The sequence below is a fragment of the Phoxinus phoxinus genome (genome assembly GCF_949152265.1).
Source record: "Phoxinus phoxinus genome assembly, chromosome: 8".
In the NCBI taxonomy this organism is placed as follows: domain Eukaryota; kingdom Metazoa; phylum Chordata; class Actinopteri; order Cypriniformes; family Leuciscidae; genus Phoxinus; species Phoxinus phoxinus.
Genome location: NC_136883.1, coordinates 34409786 through 34433681, shown reverse-complemented (window position 1 = coordinate 34433681; position 23896 = coordinate 34409786). Strand labels below are relative to the sequence as shown.

Sequence of the window (23896 nt, the reverse complement as noted above, 5' to 3'; positions counted from 1 at the left end):
TTTGGGAATCGGACTAAATTGGTTATGCCGTTTCATAAGAGTCATTCATTCTGTAATTGGACTACACTGGTCTTATTCGCGCTGTAGATTCAATTGTGATTGATTGAGTATTCCATCCACATCGGCAGAAGCCTGCAAGTGTGTGATCCAAACGAACGACTTTCGGTTCTGGCATTTTTCACAAAATGGAACCGCTTCTGAATAACAGGTTCTGGGTTCTTTTCAGGGCAAGTTAGAGGGTTCATGAGGTTTGTGAGCTGTCTTAAAGTGTATGTTTTTGACAGTTCAATTTACTCCTATGGCGACAAGAACCAGACATGCTTGAATGTCTGCGTAACAAACGCAGAACACCAAATGCAATACTTCACACCACTCACTTCCTGTGGGCATTAATTTGAAGCAAAAGCACAGTGTGGTGCTCCCTGTCCCTCTATTTAAACAGCTCAACCGTCAGCCTCTCACCCACTCCATCATATGAAGCCCAGCTGATGTAGAGTTTCAAACTTTTACCAGTGGGAAAGGCATATTCATCCAATCTCTTTGTTTGACAAATCTCCTGTGGCCATGCTCTCCCTCCTCCTCGGAAACAGTTCCCGCTGCTTACTTATTTATATGTCCCTTACAATCCTATTAGAGTGTTTATAAGACATGGCTTTATGATTTCTGCTATAATTCCACTAAGAGGTTTTGCATATTCACGCATGTCCTTTCATAGCGGCACACAAAGAATGATCATATTTTGAAGTTGACCAAGAAATACAAAAGGTTATGATGCACACCCTCCTCTATACATTAAAGGGCTAGTTCACCCCAAAAATCTGAGAGCTTTCTGTCCCTCCAGTAGCCGCGTTTCCATTGCAGATTTGCGCAAAACTTGTGTGATTTTTTTCTAAATATCGATACAAAACTATTGCGAAATGACGGCGTTTCCATTAACCGATGTTATGCGACTAAAACGTAATTTATTCCTCTCGTGATAAGTCATTTAAAAAATCATGGCAATGGACGTTGGTAGGTTTATATATCACAGCCACCGCACTGGCCATTATTATTATTAACGGAAGGAGACGTAGGCGTGTTATCCAAGCATTAATGGTAAGGAAAGACCCTTATACTGTGAGCGGCACATATGAGGAGTTCCTCACTCATTTCTTTTCAGAGTTCTTTATTGTGGCATTTCTTCCAATCCAGTATCCCTGTAATTCTTTTGACTTATGAATTTGATAAACAACTCGTCTCGTATTCTGTCCGAACACACCGCGCCTTCTAAGTCAGGCGACTGTAAATGCGCAAAAACTGTTTCCATTGCAGTTTTGCGAAATATTTCTTTTTCGAATTGCCTGAAAAACCACCTCATGAGAGCGTAAAAACGTTGTTGCGCTAAATGGGAGTTTTTGCAAAATTGACGCGTTTCCATTGAGCGCATTTTCAATTCGCAATTTGCGCAATTTGAAGGGTAATGGAAACGCGGCTATTGACAGCTACGCAACTACCACTTTGACACTTCAAAAAGTTCATAAAAAGATTGTAAAAGTAATCCATATGAATTGGTTTAGTCTAAATCAGAGATGAACAGATTGAATTTAGGGTTTTATTCACATATACACATTCATCAAGTCACACATCAGTTGTGCTAAACGGAAACTCAAGCATTTCTGCTTATCGTGCAAGAACTAGGGATGCGAAGGAGAGGAAATTTTCACATTGGTTAATCGACGTGTGACAACACCGGTAACACCGTTTCCCTGTTTTCCACCTCGCTTTTAAATCGAATTAGCGGCAATTCTAGGGCGGCAATTGCTTGAATGCTGGGTTCATTATTATCCTTAATGAAAAACACAACAACAAAACAGTATAAACTTTTACATTTCGCTTTAAAAACGAATCTTCCGCCATCGTCTTGTCAGTCAGCTCACCTCACTCTCGCCATGTGATAAATGACATCTGACGATAAGCTCACGCTGAACTGAGCAGACGCATTCAGTTTTTAAATTGAACCGTCTAACTAAACTAAATTATTTTTATTACTGTAAAAAAATGTTTTCAAAATGACGGTGGGGCATTACTATTGCAGCAAGCCAAGTGAGAACCAATGAGGTTCATTCTTGTGTTACGCAGCACGTTTGAGCTTCTGCAAGAACCAATGAGGTTAATTCTCGTGTGTCAAGCAGGTTCGGGTGAGCTTCTGTTTATGTTTGCTGATCAATCTGACCTCATCTGCATGTCTGTTTGTATAGCCTAACCAATGTTGGACTTCAAAAATGAGAAGGCAAAGTTTGTATTTGATTTAGTCCACACTACTTTAGTAGAGTTTGACCAGAGAAACACAATAGCAAACAGCCTCCTCCAGTGAGTTTTGTGTTGCTGTGTGTGCTATATGTTCTCTCAGACCAGCACCGCTACCTATGTGGATACACATCTACCGACATACAGTACTGTTACTGATAAAAAAATGTTATATATCACACAAAATTTGAACCCGGGAACCTTTGCACTCACAGCAAAATCTTACTTACTTCAAATCCAACAAACCTTTAAAGTGCAAGATATAAAGCTGATGTTATCATAAAAAAAATGTCACTAGCTCACTGGAGCATTCGAGTTCATCAGAAAGAAACGATGTAAACCACAACTCCATTAAATATTAAAGATATTGTAAATTCTTTTCATTTAGTTTCTAATCATAATATTAAATAATAAACTGTTGACATTCGATTAGACTTGCAAATGAGCAAATGCCATAAAACCCCATCTCGAGATCACAAACTATTTATGTGTTAAAAGAGAATAAACTTATGTTTAAACATACATACTGTCTCTCTGGTATTTTTCCCTCGATGGTAAGTTGGCACAAATGCTATAAAACAAAAGCCAGTTATAACAGAACATGAATTTAACACCCTACAATTAGGTCTACATTATGTGTGACTGTCCCCAACACGGTATAAAACAATGTTTATATGTCTTTTTTGTCTTTGTTCCAATGTAAATTTGTGCCACCGTAGCGATGTTTACATGGTTTCTGGGTTAAATGCACATGGAACACGTTTACATTATGCTTTGGACAATCAACATTACACCAATACTATAATATGTTTGGATGTTTAACACAGCCTACTTTTTTAATGAAATCCAGGTGCTTTAATTAGTTTTAGATTTGTCGTGGCAGAGCAAGGTTCTGTTTATTGCTAATTTACTTTGTGACTGTTTGACAGCCTGCTCGGTTGCCATGGCATTCTGATTACGGTATGCCTCTCGAATTTCAATTTTCACTCTCTGTCAAGAGAAGAGCTCAGGACAACACCTCTCTCCACTAACCTCCAATCTACCCCCATCTGCATGCATATCCTCACACTTATGACATTGTCTGTGCGTTCAGAACATCTCAGGAGAATCTTTTCTTTCTGATTGGCTTATCTCATCAAAGCCACCGTCCCACTTCAAACATCACACTTGCATAAAGAATATGGTTGATCCTACCGCAGAAAACAGTAAGTGCTAAAAAAAACATTATATTCCTTATTAATGCATACTAGGTCAAGCTAAATAGTAATGCCCTTTTTTACTTCATTAAAGCAATATTACAGATTCAAGTCAAGCTCCATCAACAGGATTTGGCATAATGGTTAAAAACAAGGTTATGGTCATTTTAGGAGGATTTTAAAGCATAAATGTGAAGCTTGTTATTTTATAAAAGCACTAACATCAAAGGGATAGCCTAATTCAACCGAAAATGAAAATTTGCTGTTAACTTATTCACCCATCCAAGATGTAAGTGATTTTTTCTTCAGAAGAACAGTAAAGAAGATTTTTAGCTGAAACCGTGGTCCTTGGTGATTCGTATAATGCAAGTCAATGTTTACCGTCACTTTGAGTGTTTGGCATGGTAATGGATAGGACAATATTTATATATTTGGTCTTGGTGGAATAGATCTGCTGCTGCTTGCTACTGCTAATACACACACGACACACTGCTGTACAATATAGCGTACATGAATTACACGTAGCAGATCTAGACAGGTGGAACTGGGAAGGTGAAGGGTTTCTGAAAGCGTGCTGCACTGCTAAGGCAAATGCTAACCAAGTATTTGAAGGTTGAGCATGCAAGCTTATTGGCTACTGATACAGCAGGAACCAATCAGATGTGCCCTATAGATAACGATATGATTTCCTGCACCGTTGAGTTTCATTACAGAACTTTGTATATACAGTCAAAACAAAGTGAATACCTGTGGCTTCTGACGATACATTGAGGTCTTATGAAGCGAAGCGATTGCGGAGCACATTCAGTCAAGCCAGTCGTACGTAAATATTACGATATCTACGGTAATCTGCAGTCTGTGCAAAAATACGAGATTTTAGTGTTTTTCACTCGACAAGTCTTCGGCAATACCCGCCTTTGAATTAAATAACACCAAAGCATCTTAAAGGAAATATGTTCTTAAGAAAATATTTGAAAACAACTTTGGAATTTTTTCCAAATTGCACTTTAGGAACATTCTTACAAACTTCTTAGAATTTATCTTAAGAATTTTCTTGACTTCTTTCTTAAGATGATATTCACGAATCTGGCCCCAGTTTCTTGAACGGACTGATCATTTTGCTTCATAAGACCTCAACGAGTTGTCAGAAGCCACGGGTATTAATTTTGTTTTGCCTGTATGTGTTTTTTGACTCCAAAAGTGATGACAAACATTGACTTGCATTTTACGGATCACCAAGGACCACGGTTTCAGCTAAAACTCTTCTTTACTGTTCAGCTGAAGAAAAAAGGCCACCTACATCTTGGATGGCCTGAGTGTGAATAAATTAACAGCAAATTTTCATATATGCGTGACCGATTCCTTTAAAGGTGCTGTATGGAGTTTTCAGCGGCATCTAGCGGTGATGTTTCAGATTGCAACCAATACATTTACAAGCGAGTACTCGTGCGCATGCTTTCTTTTGTTTTTTATTATTATGTGGAGTTTGTGCAGGAGTCTGTGTTGTGCTAGTCGTTTCCTAGTATTAGCAGACTCCATGTCATAAAGTTGCAGTGTCGTCGCTGTTGAGTGCAAAGTCAGTAGACGAAAAACAACAGTTCCCATCATTCCACGCTCCTTCACATCGTCATCAAGCTACGCTGTTGTTGTTGTTTGGAATGTAGCGCCCTCTAGTGGCAGAAATTATTACATATTGTAAACCTTTAATTCTTCTATTCTGCTTTTACAGTTGCTTTAGTGCTTAAAGCATTGCGTCGTCATGATGATGACGTTTGAAATTGGATATAACTTTAAAGAGAAGGTTATTTAGCAAGCATATTTCACACTAAAATGAAGTTAACACACATGGGCCCGGTTTCACAGACAAGGCTTAGGCCGTGTGTCCACCAAAGCGTTTTTTTCACGTGGCTGGCTTTATTTTTCTATTGTTGTCAATGGGAACGCCGCGTTTTTAGAACGCCAGGAGCGTAACGAGGCGCTGAGCGAGTATTTAACGCTCAAGTGCTGAGCGCTCGGCGTTTTTTTGAAGTTGAAGAATGTTCAACTTTGGGTAAAACGCACCGCTCATCACTGTCACTTTTTAGCCAACCGTCCAATCACAGTGGAGGAGGGGCGGGACTAATACCACACGGACCAACGGATACTCTGTATCATAGCAATGATGCGTCTCAACTGAAAAAAAAACTGCGCTGCCAAAACGCTCTCAAGCGCCCGCATCTCGCCGTTTTCAGCAGAGCGCCTAGCGTTTTCAGCTGGCTAAAAACGCTTTGGTGGACACACGGCCTTACTGTAGATTAAGACAGGACTAGGCCTTAGTTCAATTGGGGCATTTAAGTAGCTTTTATAAATGTGCCTTAGGAAAAAAAATATTACTGGTTGCATCTTGAGACAAAACAATGGCACTGACATATGTTAGTGCAAGTTGCTATCAGCTAGAACAACTCAAATATGTATTTTAGTCTAGACTGGCTTAAGCCTTGTCTGTGAATCTGGACAATATTGTGCAAGTCTTGCGGTTATACAATTAAAACAGTGAAAATTTAAATGTTTACAAATTGGCCCCAGTCCATTGCAAGCGTCTCACTGTAACCCAGATTTTTAAATAAATAAGTAAATAATGAAGGAGGGACAAGTCCAAATTCATTTTTATGGTAATTAACATTATTGCAAAATTGTTGACTGAGCTTAACTTGCACTGAACCCAGAATATTCCTTTAATATACATAAATCATGCTCCTTCAGCTGGGTAAAACATAAATTAGAGAAATCTCAAATCATAATGCTAAAATGTAATCACAATTTCTAATAGAAATCTTCCAGTGCACATAACAGATGTGACCTGAGGAGAGAAAGAGGTCTGTAAGGTGGCTGCCATGCATCACGCAGGTGAGCACAGAATAATGTTGGACCTCTTCCATTTACTACTCACGATGCCAAGCACTCTGGGCGCGGTCACGCATGGGCACCTCTGGATCTGCCAACAAATCTGTTCTATTCTCCAGCCTGGCACATGCTCTTCTCCACTCTGAACGCGAGATATAGCCACGGCAGTTTCTCATTCTTTAGAATCCATCAGTGACATACAGGGAGAGGCTGTCAGATTAAAGCGATTGCGTCAGGATGGATATTTTGAGAACGTTTTCAGATTTCAGAGGTTTAACCCCCATGATGCTGCCAGGGAAGATAAGAAAAGCAAAAGAAACATTTCTTCTCAAACCACTCAAAAAGTTTCAATCACATGCAACTGGGTTAACCTGATTTAGAAACTACATTGTCTTACACTCTAAAAAATGCTCTAAGTTGTTTTAACCCAATTTTGGGTAAAAAATGGACAAACCCAGCTGTTGGGTTAAATTTTTAAATTACATTTTTAACCCAACGTTTGGGTTTGTCAATATTTGACTCAAAATTGGGTTGAAACAACTCAGCATTTTTTTGAGTGTAGTTAACCAAAGGAATGGCGCACAAAGCGACATGTCATTCTCACTACTATAAACAAAATCGCACAAAAAGCGAGAAAAGCACATGACCGTCACTCATCAGCGTGTTCGCTCCAAATCCTCCTAGTACACTCGCAGACGAGAGCGACTCCTATCAAGGGAACAATCACGGTTGCCATGGCAACCATAAAGCATCATTCAAGGTCATTATTCACACAAAGCAAGAATGGAATATTTTATCGCATCCTAGTAGCCAGAGCGCACGGATATAAGCGGGAATGTTCAAGCCATTAAAACACGAGATTTATGGGTAATGATCGAGCACGGCTACGAGACATATGACCCCCTCCCACCAGCCACCATGACATCGATCCACACAGCAATGAGTTTGTCTTCCCAGTCATTTTCCGACATGACACCGCTGCCTCTGAGGCTTTGCCTGATAAAAACAAAAGATGCAGGCTTCTGCAGGGGAGAGGAAAAAAGAGCACATGAGCAATTACATGACCCACCCGCCATTCTTGATCTAGGTTTGAAATGGGAGTTCCCAACCTTTCGTCTTACATTTATACCTTGGCAAAAGCTCTTTTTGACATTTCAGTCACTTCACTGGAGGCAAAGTTTTGGCAGAAGAGGCTGCCACGGTTCCCTACATCAAAGTTGGAGTCATCAGAGAGAGAGACTGCGATCCTGAGGGAGACGCTGCAGGCATGCGAGCGGAACTGAAAAGCACTGACAGTTGTAACAGTGAACTAAGCCACTTGAGCCGGGAAACCAAAACCCAGAGCCACAATATAGAGGATGTGATAAAGAGACGTTTAACAACATATCCGAGCAGATGTGAAAACTTTTTTTACGGTCAAATTCTGGAATTGATCATCGCTTTCATTTTGTGTAACACAAAAGAAGACATTTTAAAATGTCTCAAGGATTTATAGGTTTCATATATAAAGTCATTGAGGTCCAGTGCTGTTTTGAACCCCACTGACTTTCATTAAAAGTACAATCAAAACATATTTTGTCTTCTATACAACAAAGGCATACATACAGGATTGAAAATAGATGAATAAATTACGACAATTGAATTCAGTTTTTTTAGGTGAACATAAACGGTACAAAAGTGTAAGGTCTGTTTTTCAAAAGAGGTTTCTTACACTCACAAAGGCAGCATTTATTTGATTCAAAATACACGAAAAGCAGTAATATTGTGAAATATTATTACAATATAGAAAAGGTAACACTGTATTTTAAAGGTGACGTAGTTACACGTTACTACATACTTACTATGGTATTAACGGTAAATTCTGCATAACAAGTAACTAACCCTAAACCAAACCCTAACCCACATAATTAATATTACTTAGAACTTACTTGAGTTCTAAGTAATATTGTAACAAGTACAATGTAACAACGTCACCTTAAAACAAAGTGTAACCAAAATATATTTTCATATTTCAATACATTTTAAATAAATTGATTTATTTCTTGTGATGCAAAGTTGACTTTTTAGCTTCATTACTCCAGTCTTCAGTGTCACATGATCCTTCAGAAATCATTCTAATATGATGATTTGCTGCTCAAGAAACAGTTCTTACTATTATTATCAGTGTTGAAAACCGCTGTGCTGCTTAATATATTTGTGGAAATCACAATCTATAACTGTGTGTGTGTGTGTGTGTGTGTGTGTGTGTGTGTGTGTGTGTGTGTGTGTGTGTGTGTGTGTGTACTTTTAAATATAAAGAAATGAATAAAGCTATTTGTGTTAATAGCCATGTAAAACCTTTTCTAAAAAGAAAATAAATGACTCAGACCTGACGCAATATTCACAAGGTACAAGAATCCTGTGAGAAGTGTGTGGCCTTGTATGAATGCATAAAAAATTCTGAAACATACAGTGATGTATTACCAAAGCAATGATGTATGGAGCGTAACACGCACACACAGCAATGCTTATGCAAACCTACGGGGGTGAAAATTTATACATGCAGGAATAGTCATTTTCTTTTACTGTCCGAGATTTACTATGTTTTATGAGTGTGTGGCAAGGTCATGGTTACCCTTTCAAATGAAGTTCCCAATTCATTCATCAGCCATAGCCTAACCTATTCATCATCCAAGTGCACAGGCATGCCATGCACATGTAGCGGTGGAAGAATTCAATTACTTCAAATAAGCAACACCTCATTTCATCTATAGCCATTTTTGCGCTACTTAAGAGGCTCTGATGAAACCGCTCAGTACAGTTTCTGTTTGGAGTAGGTTTCCACAAACATCAAATGCTTATGCAGCATAATGTAATCATCTCTCTGTATAAAATGCTGAATAGTACAGCTTTGCTGATTTATACATGTGTAGTTCAATACACGTGTCTGTTGAGCTTTGCAGACCAGTAAGCAGAATTGATGAAATGTTGGTGTAAATTGTGAGAAAGCGTTTTTGCTGTTGGCATGAGAGCGGTTTTACTGCTGAGCAGGGATTTTGGATATCTAAATGAGAGCCACGCAAACATTTTATGACCATGTTTTTCACCAAAGTATCTGAAGGAAGTCATTTAAAAATTTAAGGAAACATCAAAACATGTAGCTCTACGCTCTTAAAATTTAAACACTAAAATCTCTATACTTATAATATCTAAAATCATTCATTCACACTTATTATGAGTTCTGTGCAGTCTCTTCTACATGTTTTATGCACTACAAAACTCTTAATTCTTGATATGCGAGTCCATGATCTTTGAAACTGGCCAAAAGTGACAGACTCATCTTCATCTAATACCCACAAACTATAAATAGTGCGCTAGATTAGCTAGTATAGCAACAAAACTGAATATGAGGTTATATAAGCACAAAAATCCCCAAAAGAATAGCAGTCAAGTATCACCAAAGACAACTGAGGACTGAAACACACAGGGGTCTTAATGATGCTCCGTCTGAGGGAAATCGAGGGGAATTAGGGCACGTGTTATTTCTTACACCACTTGAGTCATTAGGTTGCTGTTTTCTGCTCCACTGCGCTGTATCTCAATGGTTGAGAGTGTGACCTTGTGCCGAATGTGCCAAGTGTCTATATGAATAAATGTAATGTAACCGCAAGTAATAGAGTCTGGAAATGTAAAAGGAATATGTATTAAAATTGTTTAGATATTTCTCTGTACAGTAAACATCACAGACATCATCAGCCAGCCTGGCTTTCAATGCAGTCGCATCTGGGTTTGTATAGAAAGATTCATCTCCGGATTTGAAAAGGTATGTCAAATGTGTGTTTGACATTCTCCTAATGAGAATCTGGAGATGTGACTCACAGACACTGGCCTTGATAAATGTCTTGCATTAAGAAAAAGCAAGTGAGATTCATTTATCTTCACGTTATAAAACGACCACATTAACATACTTTATTCAGGCTATGCCTTTGATTTAAGTGTATAATGTTTAAGTCTGAATATGGAATGGATCTCATTTAAAACAAACAAGAAATGCCACTAATTTTAACAGGGGGGACTATGTAAAAATGTTACAATAAAAACACGGTAAATGTAAGTTAAGAATGTAACTGGCTTACAACATATGATGAGAAATTATATTATAATATTAAAATCAGAAAATATGACAATACAAAACATTAAAAGGAAAACAATATATTGTAATTATTTATAACATTTTGTTACTATAATAAACCCAATGAATACTAGGCTGTCTTCTATCTATCTATCTATCTATCTATCTATCTATCTATCTATCTATCTATCTATCTATCTATCTATCTATCCATCTATCCATCTATCTATCTATAAAGCAGAATCAAAATCTATGGTTATGAACTGTAAAATATCCAGGCACCAAAAGGCCATACCATTCCACCAGAATGCTGTATATCTGGCAAGCACATCTGCCAGTTTTTGTTTAATTAAATGATTGTTGTACAATGATGATTTTGAAATAACTTACTAGTGGTAAAGTGTGTGTGTACAAACACAAGAACTATATCAATGTGTGTATTGCAAGCATGTGTACTCGAGGGCCACTCCCTGGACAAGTCTAAAGGGCAGAAGTATTTGCAGGACAAAAAAGCTATTAATGCGCGGGTTAACTCCCCCAAAAAGAGCATAAAGAACACCCCACAGATGACAAAGTCATTGTTCAAATGTTGGCTGAATGCTCACTGACCTTCTCCGTGCTCTGGGTTCAGAGAGGAAGAGGCACAGCTTTATCAGTAGTTAAATTAATGATCAATCCTTGAAAACTCCCTGACTCGGCAAGACTCCTCCTGGCTTTGCCTTTCTTCTCGCTTTATTCCTCATCTCAGATTCTTCCCCTCACTGCATAATACACACACGCACACACACACACACACGTTCAGCAATTGCACGGGCATCCCAAAGCTCGGACTGCCACAAAACTTGCTCCTTGCCATTAGCCACAAGCCCCTGCCACATTCCCCTCAGTCCGTGTGCCAGAAAGCCGACGTCTCTGTTTTGTCTGCGGCACAAGCCAAGCCCAGAGCAGAGGCAGGAAAAAGTTGAGCTGTTAAGCATCTTTCACCTCGCTCTCGGTGCCGTCTCAATCACGGTGCTTCTCTCTCCGCAGCTTTTTAAGCAGGCTTTAACAGTAGCACACACCATCACTGATGAACATAATCAGCTATTGTGTCCGCGACAGACAGACTGATGTGTGTGAAGGATAACGCCGGAGATGTAAATCTGCTCTTACCTGCTGTTGAAGCTTAAAGCAGGAAGGAGGAACAGGAGGTAAACGGCTCCGATGAATTTCATTGCTTTGTCTTGCTCTCATGCACTCGGTGTCTCTTTGCCCCTTTTTCTCTCGATCGCTCGCTTTTCCCTTCTCCCTTTCTCTCTCCCTCTCCTCGCTGGCTCGCTCACGCGCTCTCTCTCTCTCTTTCTTTATTTCTGTGGTGCACACACGCGTTAACGCAGGCACACGCGGCACGGCAGACAGATGCAACGCTGCAAGCGGTCTGTGTATGTGGAAGTGTGGGGCTCTTCGGCTTCAAATAGCAGGGACAGGGAGACGGACGGATTTATTAATGGACAGAAACTAGGGTGCCGGGGCGGGGGGGGGGATCCGGAGAGGAAGACTGGAGAATGATTTGAGGTGGTGAGGTGATGTCAGCATCAATACAGCCAGTGGCTCCCTGTCTTTCTCTTCTGCGTTCCAGTGCGAGATGAATACCTGCTGGTTTGTCCCACATGATATCCATCTGTCTTGGGACGGGGCAGGGCGATTATCTGGGCTAGAGGAGAGCAGGGTTGCTCCGCAAAGACCAAATTAATCAATTTTCGTGGAGATTACACTTTGATGGCAGGGTTCATTAGTTTGACATTTTGTTCTCCGTTGTCCATCAAAGTAATTGATGAGACATTTCCCTGCTCACCGTCTCATATTGTGAGATTAAGAGGGTAAACCGATGATGATAAATTTAATAGTCACATCGCTTTACCTTTCCGCCGTGCTGAATCCGATGTCTCCATTCACCTTCTCAAAACGGGTGTTCAAATTCTGGACAGAAGGAAACAAAAGAAAGGTATATGAAAATTTCAACATCAAACTAAATTATGAAATTATCAATCAGTCGCCATGAGATGAAAATTCACCCGATCTATTTTCTGAATGCATGTCATCTTATTGTGAACGATTCATCAATGCATATTTTATTTGTATTTTTTTTTAAATTGACACAAGGTATACCAGACTCCTCCAATCACTTTATCTGCATAAACCCCGCCCCTTTTTATTCAGCTCGCATGCAATCCAATCAACAAACAATGGACAGAACCAATTCCTGACCTATATTTTTTTTATACAGTAATTCATTTCACTTGGAGGAATCATAATTCGTAAAAGAAGATCTGTCACTATTACATAACACCTTTAAAATACTTTTTCTAAAAATGATAAAATTAGTTGATTTTACCATAAAAACACTGTTGTGTTTGAGCACCCTGACCAGCCCGTCACAGTAACACTGAGAACAACATCCAAAGGCATGTTTTGGGTGGGACAATTTGTTCAAATCCAACCAATTCATAGTTTTCACGTGACGTCACACCCTTATAGGTACAGGACAAACCAAGGGCTGAATTCAGCTAAGGCAGTGATATTACAAGACCATTGAAGAAATTCAATACACAACCTTATTGATGACGCATACTACTGTATGCACAGGCAAGCAGATGAATCCAGAATATAAATGCAACAGTTTATCAAGCATTTTTCTATTGAATATCATTATAAAGAAAAGCTTTTTATATTCTGATCGACTGTCAGTATGCGTCGTCAACAATGTGTATACTGAATTTTATCTTTTAATATCACTTTTAGTGCATTTAGTTATGGCACTTGAACTCTTTCCTCACTATTGGCAGAATTTTCCGGCAATACAATGTTTTTACTGTTATAAGGTAGAGGGCGCTATTGCACATCTTCTGAAAGAGTACCGAATCTCCGGATCAAAACATGGGTGAAGAAGCAGAAACAAGTGATAAGCATTGCTTACGCACATGCAAGCTAACACAATCATCAAACATTCAACAGCATATTAATCAAAACTGCCTTATGTCACAGAATGAAATGTCGAAACGGTACAGGACTGTGCAAGCATTCGGCTACGCTATATTTTGCTCATCGGTCTGAATCCATTCCGCACATAATCTTTGACAAATTAGATTTCCTCTGCTTTTTGTTGCTTTTTTATTAATGAAACGTACCCACATTCAAGTGTTGATAAAAAAAAGAATGCATGAAGATATAAAAAGCAAAGGCTCTATTCTTTCTTTTCATTTATTGAAATGTTCAGATATTCATACAACAAAATATTCTGTGGGCCATGAAAGTTTTGTGAAAACGATCAAAAAAGCTGGCGCTGGGCCGCTGGCTGGCAAGGTGCTGTATATGGAACAAGTTCCCAAATCTTGCATTTTATTCACACATTTTTGTTTTTCTTCTTCTGAGGTGGAAAACTGACAGGCGTGCTGCAATTCTATGGATGTTTTGGCCTCCAGTTCTTTGAATTGCAGATGGAGTATTGTTCAGAAAAACTCTTTGAAAACAATTATTTGTGTAATTGCATTTGGTAAGTACACGGCAGAGCCAAAAAAAAACAAAAAAAACAATCTGCTGTTTGGATTTAAATTGGCAAATGCTTAAGAGTGTATGACTTGATCATTTTTGCAGTGATTATTATGTGTCTAGCATGTTATATGTTTGCCTACAGTTCTTTTAACCCTAACTCACTCTAAAAAATGCTGGGTTGTTTCAACCCAATTTTGGGTAAAATATGGACAAACCCAGCCGTTGGGTTAAATTGTTACATTACATTTTTAACCCAACGTTTGGGTTTGTCCATATTTTACCCAAGATTGGGTTGAAACAACCCAGCATTTTTTTTTTCATTTCTTAAACAACTATGTAGGGAGAACATCATGGCCATATTCATGACAATGTCAAGATTCTTCAGGCTCAAATTATGAAAGAATGGTTGTGAGGAACGTGAAGAATCATTTTCCCACATGAACCGGCTCCTCTGAGTCCAGAGCTTAACTTAATTGAAAGTCTTTGTGATGTGCTGGAGGACACTTTACAGTGCTGGACTCTTGCATTGTCAATACAACATCTTGAGCAAAAATGGATGTATTGATGGAAATAAAATGTTGTGATGTTAGGCTATTTATATCAATGTCAATATTTTCAGTGAATGCAGTTTGGTTCATTTAATACACAAAGCATATAGCACACACACACATTTTTTGTTGCCTTAGTATAATTTGCATAAGCACTCATTTATTGTAATTTCATGGGGGGAAAAGGAACCCTTCAAAACTTATTTTGTGTTCTGCAAAAAACATTTTCTTCTTTTTAAGTGAACTGTCCTTTTAATATGAATACTTTGTTCATTCTGAAATGCTGTGGAAACACTCTGAAAAAGGCAACTTCTAAAACAAAACGCTTTAATATGAGGGCTAGAGAATCAAAACAAGCCAAACTCATTAGGGCACTGAAAGATGTGTTCCCATTCCTCTTTTTACCTGTCTCTCTCACACTATTTTAGTCTTCAAAGGGAATAAAAGATTTAGGGATAGCCATTGCTTTTAGCCATGGAAGGCTGACTGATTCAAGTTCTATGATCAGAACAGTGGAAATGGAAGAAAGATGTGTCTGCGGTAGAGGTCGTGTTATAAAAGAATGATGAATGGTTTCCATTAGACCACTAATGGAGTTTGGAGTCTATTGTCCCTTAGTTCTACTCCCTGCTCCTAATCCCGCACCTATTTGATTTGCGTCTAATTAGAGCGTCATGGGTTGCATAGGCACTCGGGGAGTAGTCACAGATGAGTGGGGTCCTGGCCCTCGGGACTGCAATACGTATCCTTAGTAATCTGCTCTTATTTGTCTTAGTCACACCTCCAGCGGTCTGTGTCACAGACAAGGTGAAGGAAAACATGTCTCCTGTCAGATTTAAGAGAAATGAAGAGTGCTTTTAGATGAACAATGAAGAGAAGCCAAAAGAAGGATGGTCTGGTCTTCTAAACCACCTTATAATAGTAAGATAACTTGACTGGATGTCAAATAAATATTGAATTAGGTTGATTTGTTTCTTGTTTTTTGAAGCATAAATCTTACCCTTCCACATCCATTATGCTTAAATCAAGTGAAAAAACTGACAATGTGGTTAACTTCATTAGAGATTTAATATTGTATGCAATTCTTAAGTAAATGTATCTTGTTTTAAAGATGTTGATATATTTTGAATAAAACCAAGATAAAAAATACTCGTTAAGAAAATTATTTTAGCATAATGTTTTAGTTCATATTATTAGGGCATTGAAAGTGAATATGTTAAAAGGAACACTCCACTTTTTTTGGAAATAGGCTCATTTTCCAACTCCCCTAGAGTTAAACAGTTGAGTTTTACCGTTTTCTAATCCATTCAGCCGATCTCCAGGTCTAGCAGCACTTTTAGCATAGATCATTGAATCTGATTAGACCGTTAGCATCTCTCTCGAAAAAACCACCAAAGAGTTTTGATATTTTTCCTATTTAAAGCTTGACTCTTCTGTAGTTACATCGTGTACTAAGACCGACAGGAAATGAAAAGTTGCGATTTTCTAGGCCTGCCGTACCAGCAGCGCAATATTATGCAGCGCCTGAAAATAGTCCCCAGCTCGGTAACTTCCAACGTGACCGGCACTAAGTTTGTAATATCATTGCGCTGCTGGTACGGCAACAGTTCCTTGATTATTACTCAGGAATGAGAGTACAGTTCTTAGTCATATTGGCCTAGAAAATCACAACTTTTCATTTTCTGTCGGTCTTAGTACACGATGTAACTACAGAAGAGTCAAGCTTTAAATAGGAAAAATATCAAAACTCTTTGGTCATTTTTTTGAGAGAGATGCTAACGGTCTAATCAGATTCAATGATCTATGCTAAGCTATGCTAAAAGTGCTACCGCCAGACCCGGAGATCGGCTGAATGGATTCGAAAACGGTAAAACTCAACTATTTAACTCTAGGGGAGTTGGAAAATGAGCCAAAAAAAGTGGAGTGTTCCTTTAAATATGGTTACACGAAAATGAAAGAAAGCAACTGTACAAAGTAAAGCACAAAGTATTGTGTATATGGGTCAAATCAAAGGGGACCGTGATTCACACGATCTCATGCTGTTCGACAACAGAATTTGTTCTCTTGAGCTGCCTGCTGTGTTAGTGTTGAAAAATGGAGGAAAACAAATAGACTAATGACTAAACCCATTTTATACACTATACTGAGTTCTCGCTCTGTCTTCTGTAGCAATTCATAAATATTTGGTCTGTTTTATCATTAAACATTTTGGATGAACTGTGTGGAATAGTTCTAATTAATTGTTTTCTTATTGACATGCGCTTTATCTTTGTGTGCTCTTGTAGACAAAATATGCGAAGATGACGTGAATGTTATGTCAGTGAAAGGAAATGTGGAATAAGTGATTACGTTTTTAATCTATCTACATTTTCTTAAGCCTTATGAAGCAAATGACATGACTATATAGAAATAAGAGTTTCTGTGATTGAGGGATTTGCTGCTCTTCCAAACGAACAAATCCTGAATTAAAAAATATTTCATAACAGACACACAAAGCTGTATATGGACCTTTTTACTCCAAGGCTCTCCACTGGCCCCATGACTTTAGTCGTTCATGATTTACTGGATAAGGACAAAGACTTTTCAAAGACTAAATAGTTTAAAGCTAGATTTATATGTATATATAAATATATATATAAATGCCCAATGGAGTTATAAGATTTTATTAATTTACATTACTTTTCCAGGTCTAGAAGGTTTAGACTTTAGATCCAATCACACCAAGAATGATAACTATAAAAGGTAATTAACTATAAAGTGTCCACACCAGCGGATGATATTGTTCTGTTTGTTCACACGCAGCAGTTTTGTCATCAGCCTCTTTAAAAGCTTGAGCTCTTAATACAGAACTGATTCTGATTGGCTGTCAATGTTGTTGTTGTTCATTAGCAGGAAAAAGATTGTTGTGAATGTACAAGGATATATTTTATCTGTGTCGTTAACACGTTAATTTTGACAGCACATACACATTTATATTGTCAAACCCAAATTTATTCAGACACCTTCAACATTTCTCACATTATCAGAGTTTATTCGCTATAGTTTAGAAAATGGTAATAAAATATGACAAGAACTCAGTCGATATTTCACTGGTTTTGGACTCACAAATGAATTAGGTTGAATAGCTGCCAGCTGTTAAATTTAAGTACACAATTAGATACCACTTTAGATCAACCAATTACCATGCAATGCCTAATTTTGTTCAGTCTGTGGTGTAAAAAGTTCACATTAGCAATTAAAGAAAAAACACTTCAGCAAAACATGGTCAGGTCAAAGTGTCCGAATAATTTTGGTCCCAAATTTGAAAAAATGTACTGGTAGTCCACTGTATGAAGAATTTTTGGGTATTATATGTCACAGTTTACTTTATTTTGCTATCATAATACATTGCTTACATCAATGAACTATAGTGTCCTGCACCCACTGGTAAAAAAATATAAAAAATTATATCTGGTGTTTGAATAATGTTTGGTTTGACACACACACATATATATATATATATATATATATATATATATATATATATATATATATATATATATATATATATATATATATATATATATATATATATATATATATATATATATATATATATATATATATATATATATATATACACTCATACACACACATATTATAACATTTGTTGACGAGTTTAATTAAAGCTGCAGTCCGTCGTTTTTCCTCTTTGTCGCCATCTCTGTTAGAAATCTGCAATTGCAGTTATTAGCGGAATTATTAACTGTGCGTGGGTAGTAAATCGGCATGAAACAGCGCGGATGAACACAATGTATTGAGGCTGCCGCGTCGCTGTGGATACTGTAACGTTACTGTCATCAGCAATCTCAGAGTATACTTTTTGAAAGTGTCAACATTAGAATTTTCATCGGAAAATGTCATCTGAACAAGTAAGTAACATTCACTTTTGTTCTGACCAAATTCGGGGGGTGGGGGGAAGCATTGCAGTAGGCTATATCATGCTGATTCAATCTAACGATTGCTTATATCACGTCAAAACGTGAAAAATATATATATTTTTAAGTCTTTGGGTTTTACAACTGGTGAATCTCCAGTTGTCACTGGTGATTGTCGCTTTAAACTTTCGGGATCCGCCATACCAAGTGCTAAGCTAAACCTCCACCTCCATCATCCACACACGCTAGCCGGGGACTCCTTCTCTATGTGTACAGAAGTGACGTAATGACGCAAAGACATGCTCGAAATTCCCGCGGAAATCCACCAGTACCACTGGAATTAAAATCATTATTACAAGCTTACCGTTTTGAATCGAGGTAAGGCAAGCAGATCGTTTTGAACACTGGCTGGTTACGTTTTTTTTTTTAAATGTCTTTTTTGATATTTTTAAACCCAAAAAAGTGCCGGACTGCAGCATTAAAATAAGAAATATTTAGCATATTTGACTGCTTGTTTTGTCTGATATTTGTGTATGCAAGTTAAGCAATTAGGTACGAGAGGCCGCGCATACTCCGCTTCGCGTCGTGCCTAACAACGCCCTTCAGCCGTGACTTATTCATGATACAGCACTTGCCTCGAGTACCTTATTGCTTTTATAAAACGGTTACCACACAATACAACTATTAAAGCCGAAAAATATGCATCTATGCAACTTTCATGAAGTTAAAATCACTAAAAGCCTTCCTTCCGCTGGAAAAAATAGTCCCTGACTGTAAACAGCAACAGAAGTTAACTTACATACATTATTTCGCCAATAGATGGCGGCAATAAAGATTATGAGTGAGTCAAGTCAGTAGAGAAGACTTTTACATTGAAATGACTCACACTTGTGATCACGGAGAAGGAAGACGCAACTGACAGATGACTATGGGCATGGGAAAACCCCTTAACTGTTAAAAGGACAAGATATCGCAGCGGACATTCAAACTGATTTGTTTTTATTATGAATATATAGGACTGACTTGAAGGAAAATGCTATATCTACTGTAAATGCAGGAACACTCGCTTACTCAATCTCTCACAATACTCTAACTATAGCTTCAATGAACAATATCGATGAGATCAAACTTGTGTTTAAGTTGCTAAGAGTGGTTGCTAGGGGTGTTGTGTAGTGATACATAGAACCGTTGGGTGAAGCGGTCATAGCAGTGTTTTATCGGGAATAAAACAGCTATTGACCAATCAGAATTAAGGATTGGAACTAACCGTTTTATAAATCACCTTAAAGGACCCATTGGAAGTTTGCTGAGAGAGACCCCGGCCCCTGGCTGAGAACCACTGGTCTAAAAAAGTTTTTGCACAAATATGGTGAAATCCAAAAACTATTCCCACAAAGAGGTGTCCTCCATAGTCAGCGCTGGACGATCAAATCATCTACACGTCTCTGCTTTTTCTCTTCTCATCTGGTTTCCTCTCCATGTGTCAGCAACTATAAACTCTGAAGGTGTCTAAAGTGGCTCCTTCACTGCACTTTCTGCAGTACAAAAAAAGTGACTTCACACTGTTTCAGGCCCATCTTCAGACCTGCAAGTGTTACAGATCATTAGACATGGGTCACCTCAATCAGACCTCCCCAAAAAACTGGCACATGGCACATCCAAAAAAAAAAAACCTGGACATGCCCTGAGGGAGAGGAAAGCAGCATGACTAAGACATGAGTAAGAGGACAGCTGAAAGCTGCTCGGCCACAAAAGCTTGTAACAGAGGAACTGTGAAGGCTGTCAAAACAAATCCAAGAAGGGAAAAATGCCAATATGTAGAAACAATCCAAAAAAGATAAGCAGGAAATAAATAAACATATGTTGTTTAACTGTTCCAGATCCCCTTCATATTAATTACCAAGAACAAGCACCAATCACAGGCCAATTACTCCTCTGGCTGCTCAATTCCAAGTTATATTTTTATTGCTCGCTATTAGGCAGTACAATTACATCCATCCTTGTCCACGGGAGAATTAATAATTCATGGGAATGAAAGAGTCAATGATCCTTGCAGAGGGAATTCAAATGACCATTAAAGAATATGACTACCGCCACAGCTGCTGGCAACAGTGTTACTGCAACCTTTGTTGAGTTATACTGCCTGAACACTTCCCACAAATCCCTTCCACAATAAAGATGATCACTTAAGTGCGAGTATTGAAAACAGGCATAATATTGGGTCAATGACAAGTAATCGTGTCAACGATAAAGAAAAGAAGGAAAAAAGTTATTATACAAGGACTTTACGTATGCATGTTGGTTTCATGGTTTTGAAAAACTTTTATACCGTTTAAGAAAAGCTTCCTTTTCCGTTCACCTTGAGCACACGTGAAAGTACACCAGCTAATCATTATTTAAATTTTTCAAGGCAAAAATATATATTTTTACATGTATAAAAAAAAAATCTAATTATGTTTTGGGTCAAATTGACCCTTCGCTAAGCTCCGCCCTCCTTAGTTACTGTTGCTACGCCCGACAAGCTTTCGTGCCTGGCACGTCTATTACAGTGTGTATGCACCGGTGTCAGACATCACCAAGGAGATAATTGGTCATTTTTGGCGAACAGGTGAAATATCTGAGAGAGCAAGACAAAAGGGACTGCAGTATGCATTCGAGGAATATCCACGACATATATGAAACCGATTAGAAAATAATTTAATCAAAATTGAAGCTAAAGCCTATAGTCCCAGCACAAGCAGCAGTGCCTCATACGCTGACCATTCAAATGGGAAACACAAATTGAGGAACAGCTATGTTCATGCACAGCGGGGTAAGTGAAATGTGAAAATAATCTAATAATTATATTATAAATCAAACAGCTCATCCATAAATCTTGTGGAATAACACAAACAGCGGGAGAGCCTCAGCCGCGATCGGATTGGAGTAAGTAGGTCGTCGTTTAACAAAATGCTGAAATATTTTGTACGGCTGTGAAATATTTTCACATGCTCAAAATTATGTCAGTGAGCCTCCGTCTTGCCTTTAATCGTCTTATTTTACGTTCAAATATATGCATTATGAACAAGGAACCATCATTATTTCCAAGTAATAGGTGTTTTTGTTAATCCTGTCGACATTTAGTTGTGAATGGGGCGTCCCACACTGCTTGATCCACACGCAGCATTTCTCCTCTTGGCTTTTAGGTTTCGGGAAGGAAAAATATTCCACCCCACCGTCCAAACGTTTAGGATACCGGGTATCAGATTTGCACAATCCATACGCACAACGCTTCGGCATGTTTCCCTCACTCGAAAGCTTGCCAGACCTCCCGCGCCTAGTTACAGTTGCTAAGCCACGATTGGCCTGTGTCGGTTTTTGGGGCGTGGCTTAGCGAAGGGTCAATTATTAGATATTTAAAGAATGTATTGACCTTGACACACAGGGTTCTGCAGGGATCCTCTATGAGATCATATCCTGTTAAAAAATATATATTAGAATGTCAGCAATGGTTGCAGGAATGAAGAGTTGAGACAGGATTTAAGCACAGTAGTAGTAACTTTTAATAATAAACCAAAATAAAAACACGCAGTAGAATCAGGCCAAATCAAAACCAAATCACTAAATGACTAAAGAGAACAGACAAAGAAATTAAACTAGTTTCCTCGCTTCCCATATCAGGCAATGACTTTGCAATCTTAACAATCAATGAGTAACTACAACAAATGTAAACATATTTAGAAAGCATGACAACCAAGGGAACAAAAAAAAAAATCCCCTTTTTGTGAGCAAAAAGTACCTGGATGACCTACTTCTACCAGCGAGATTCTGAAGTGTGCAAACGATAGGCACTACTATCCCATGAGGCCACCCACGGGAGATGTACATATACATTTACACGCATATTTTTTACACTGTGCCCCAAAAATATCAAAATTAATTCAGAAATGTATAAAAAAAACATTGTTTTTAATGCACTTTAATATATACTAAAAATTTAAATATAATGAATAAAATACATGAAAAATTACCCATCACGCCAATGACCCCACTATGCAGCCACTTGCGGTCTAACTATCTATAGATTGCAAGAATCTGTACTAAGCCGCAGGGTTGCAAGCAGAGCCAATAGCACCTCGTTCTTTCAGGAAGCGTGCCCAAAATGAGCTGGCCTCTCCTACCACAATTACTCATATTTCCCTTACAACCCTCAGAGACGGTGGAAGACAGCAGTCATCCATTCTACCTGCAGAAAACAAGTGCCGCGCATCTCCGCCATGCTCGGCTCTGCTCACCCACTCCTCTGGGGTGTAAGAGGTTTAAGATGGGCATGAAATGCAGTGAGTATGCCAGCAATAGAAGATGATGGGTTGATTGTGTTAAATCTGGCATTATCAGACACGGCCCAATCAAAGAGGTTATCTGGCATTTAGGGAGATCCGTGCAACAAAATGACATCCGATGAAAAGAACTCTAATCCTTGCGAGAGAATTAAACCGCTCTGAAAAGGGTAACGTGTCATCACATGGCTGACGAATGAAAGCATGTTCTCAAAATAAAACAAACAACTTGTGAAGAAGATGTCAGGTTAGCTGGGTCTCCCAGGATCTCAGTCAAGTGTAAGTGGCTCTGTCGCTCAGTAGGGGTTCTAGAAAAAAGGAATAGGACTCTTTCTAATGCTGGAATGAACTGGAATTTAAATGAAAAGTCGTGCTTGTAGTTTATTCCTTTGCCCTTTTCACTTGACTGCAACTTTCTGCAACATGACAAGAGCAGACAGGGAAAAAAGTGCAAATGTTCCTTATGCCTCTGGACTCCTGTGCAATTAAAACATCTGAGATATTAGGGTGCACAATGACCAGCATGTTAAAAAAAAAAAAAATCATGCAAATTCATTATGGATTTAATGTCAGTGAAAAGAGCATCTTGGGATGCAGCAAGCAAAACAGCTCAATAATCCCCTTTTCACACTAAAACCTTTCGACCTTCCAGTTCTCCTTCCCAAACTCACAATGGTGAAAGCCCCACAGAGCAATACATTAACTGTTTATTTGCCCCTGAGATATGTGACCTTGACTCACGAGGCGAAGGCTTGTGGCATAAACTCCGTCCCTGACCGCCGCAGCCATCTGTGCCCCGAGGAGGAGGTCGCTCTGTGACTTCATAGTTCATGCTCTCTTACTTCATACAAAATGCGGGCCGGAGCAGTTTCGATCCATCTCACGTTCCCCAGGACCATTTATTTTTTTACGAGCAAAAGGCTCTGATTATTTTTGAGGCATGTAAACACCTTGTGAAAAAGAACAATTTAAAGGAACACTCCACTTTTTTTGGAAATAGGCTCATTTTCCAACTCCCCTAGAGTTAAACAGTTGAGTTTTACCGTTTTCGAATCCATTCAGCCGATCTCCGGGTCTGGCGGTAGCACTTTTAGCATAGCTTAGC

General features: G+C 38.6%; 1 protein-coding gene across 2 annotated transcripts in view; it reads right to left on the bottom strand.

The window, feature by feature from the left end:
• luzp2 (leucine zipper protein 2) overlaps positions 1-23896 on the bottom strand; it is a 165808-nt gene that overhangs the window by 115387 nt on the left and 26525 nt on the right. For both annotated transcript variants that reach the window (XM_079620440.1, XM_079620441.1), the window contains one exon: positions 11629-12435. In XM_079620440.1, coding sequence (XP_079476566.1) covers positions 11629-11690 — 62 coding nt within the window. In that variant the 5' untranslated portion in view covers positions 11691-12435. The remainder of the gene's footprint in view (positions 1-11628; positions 12436-23896) is intronic.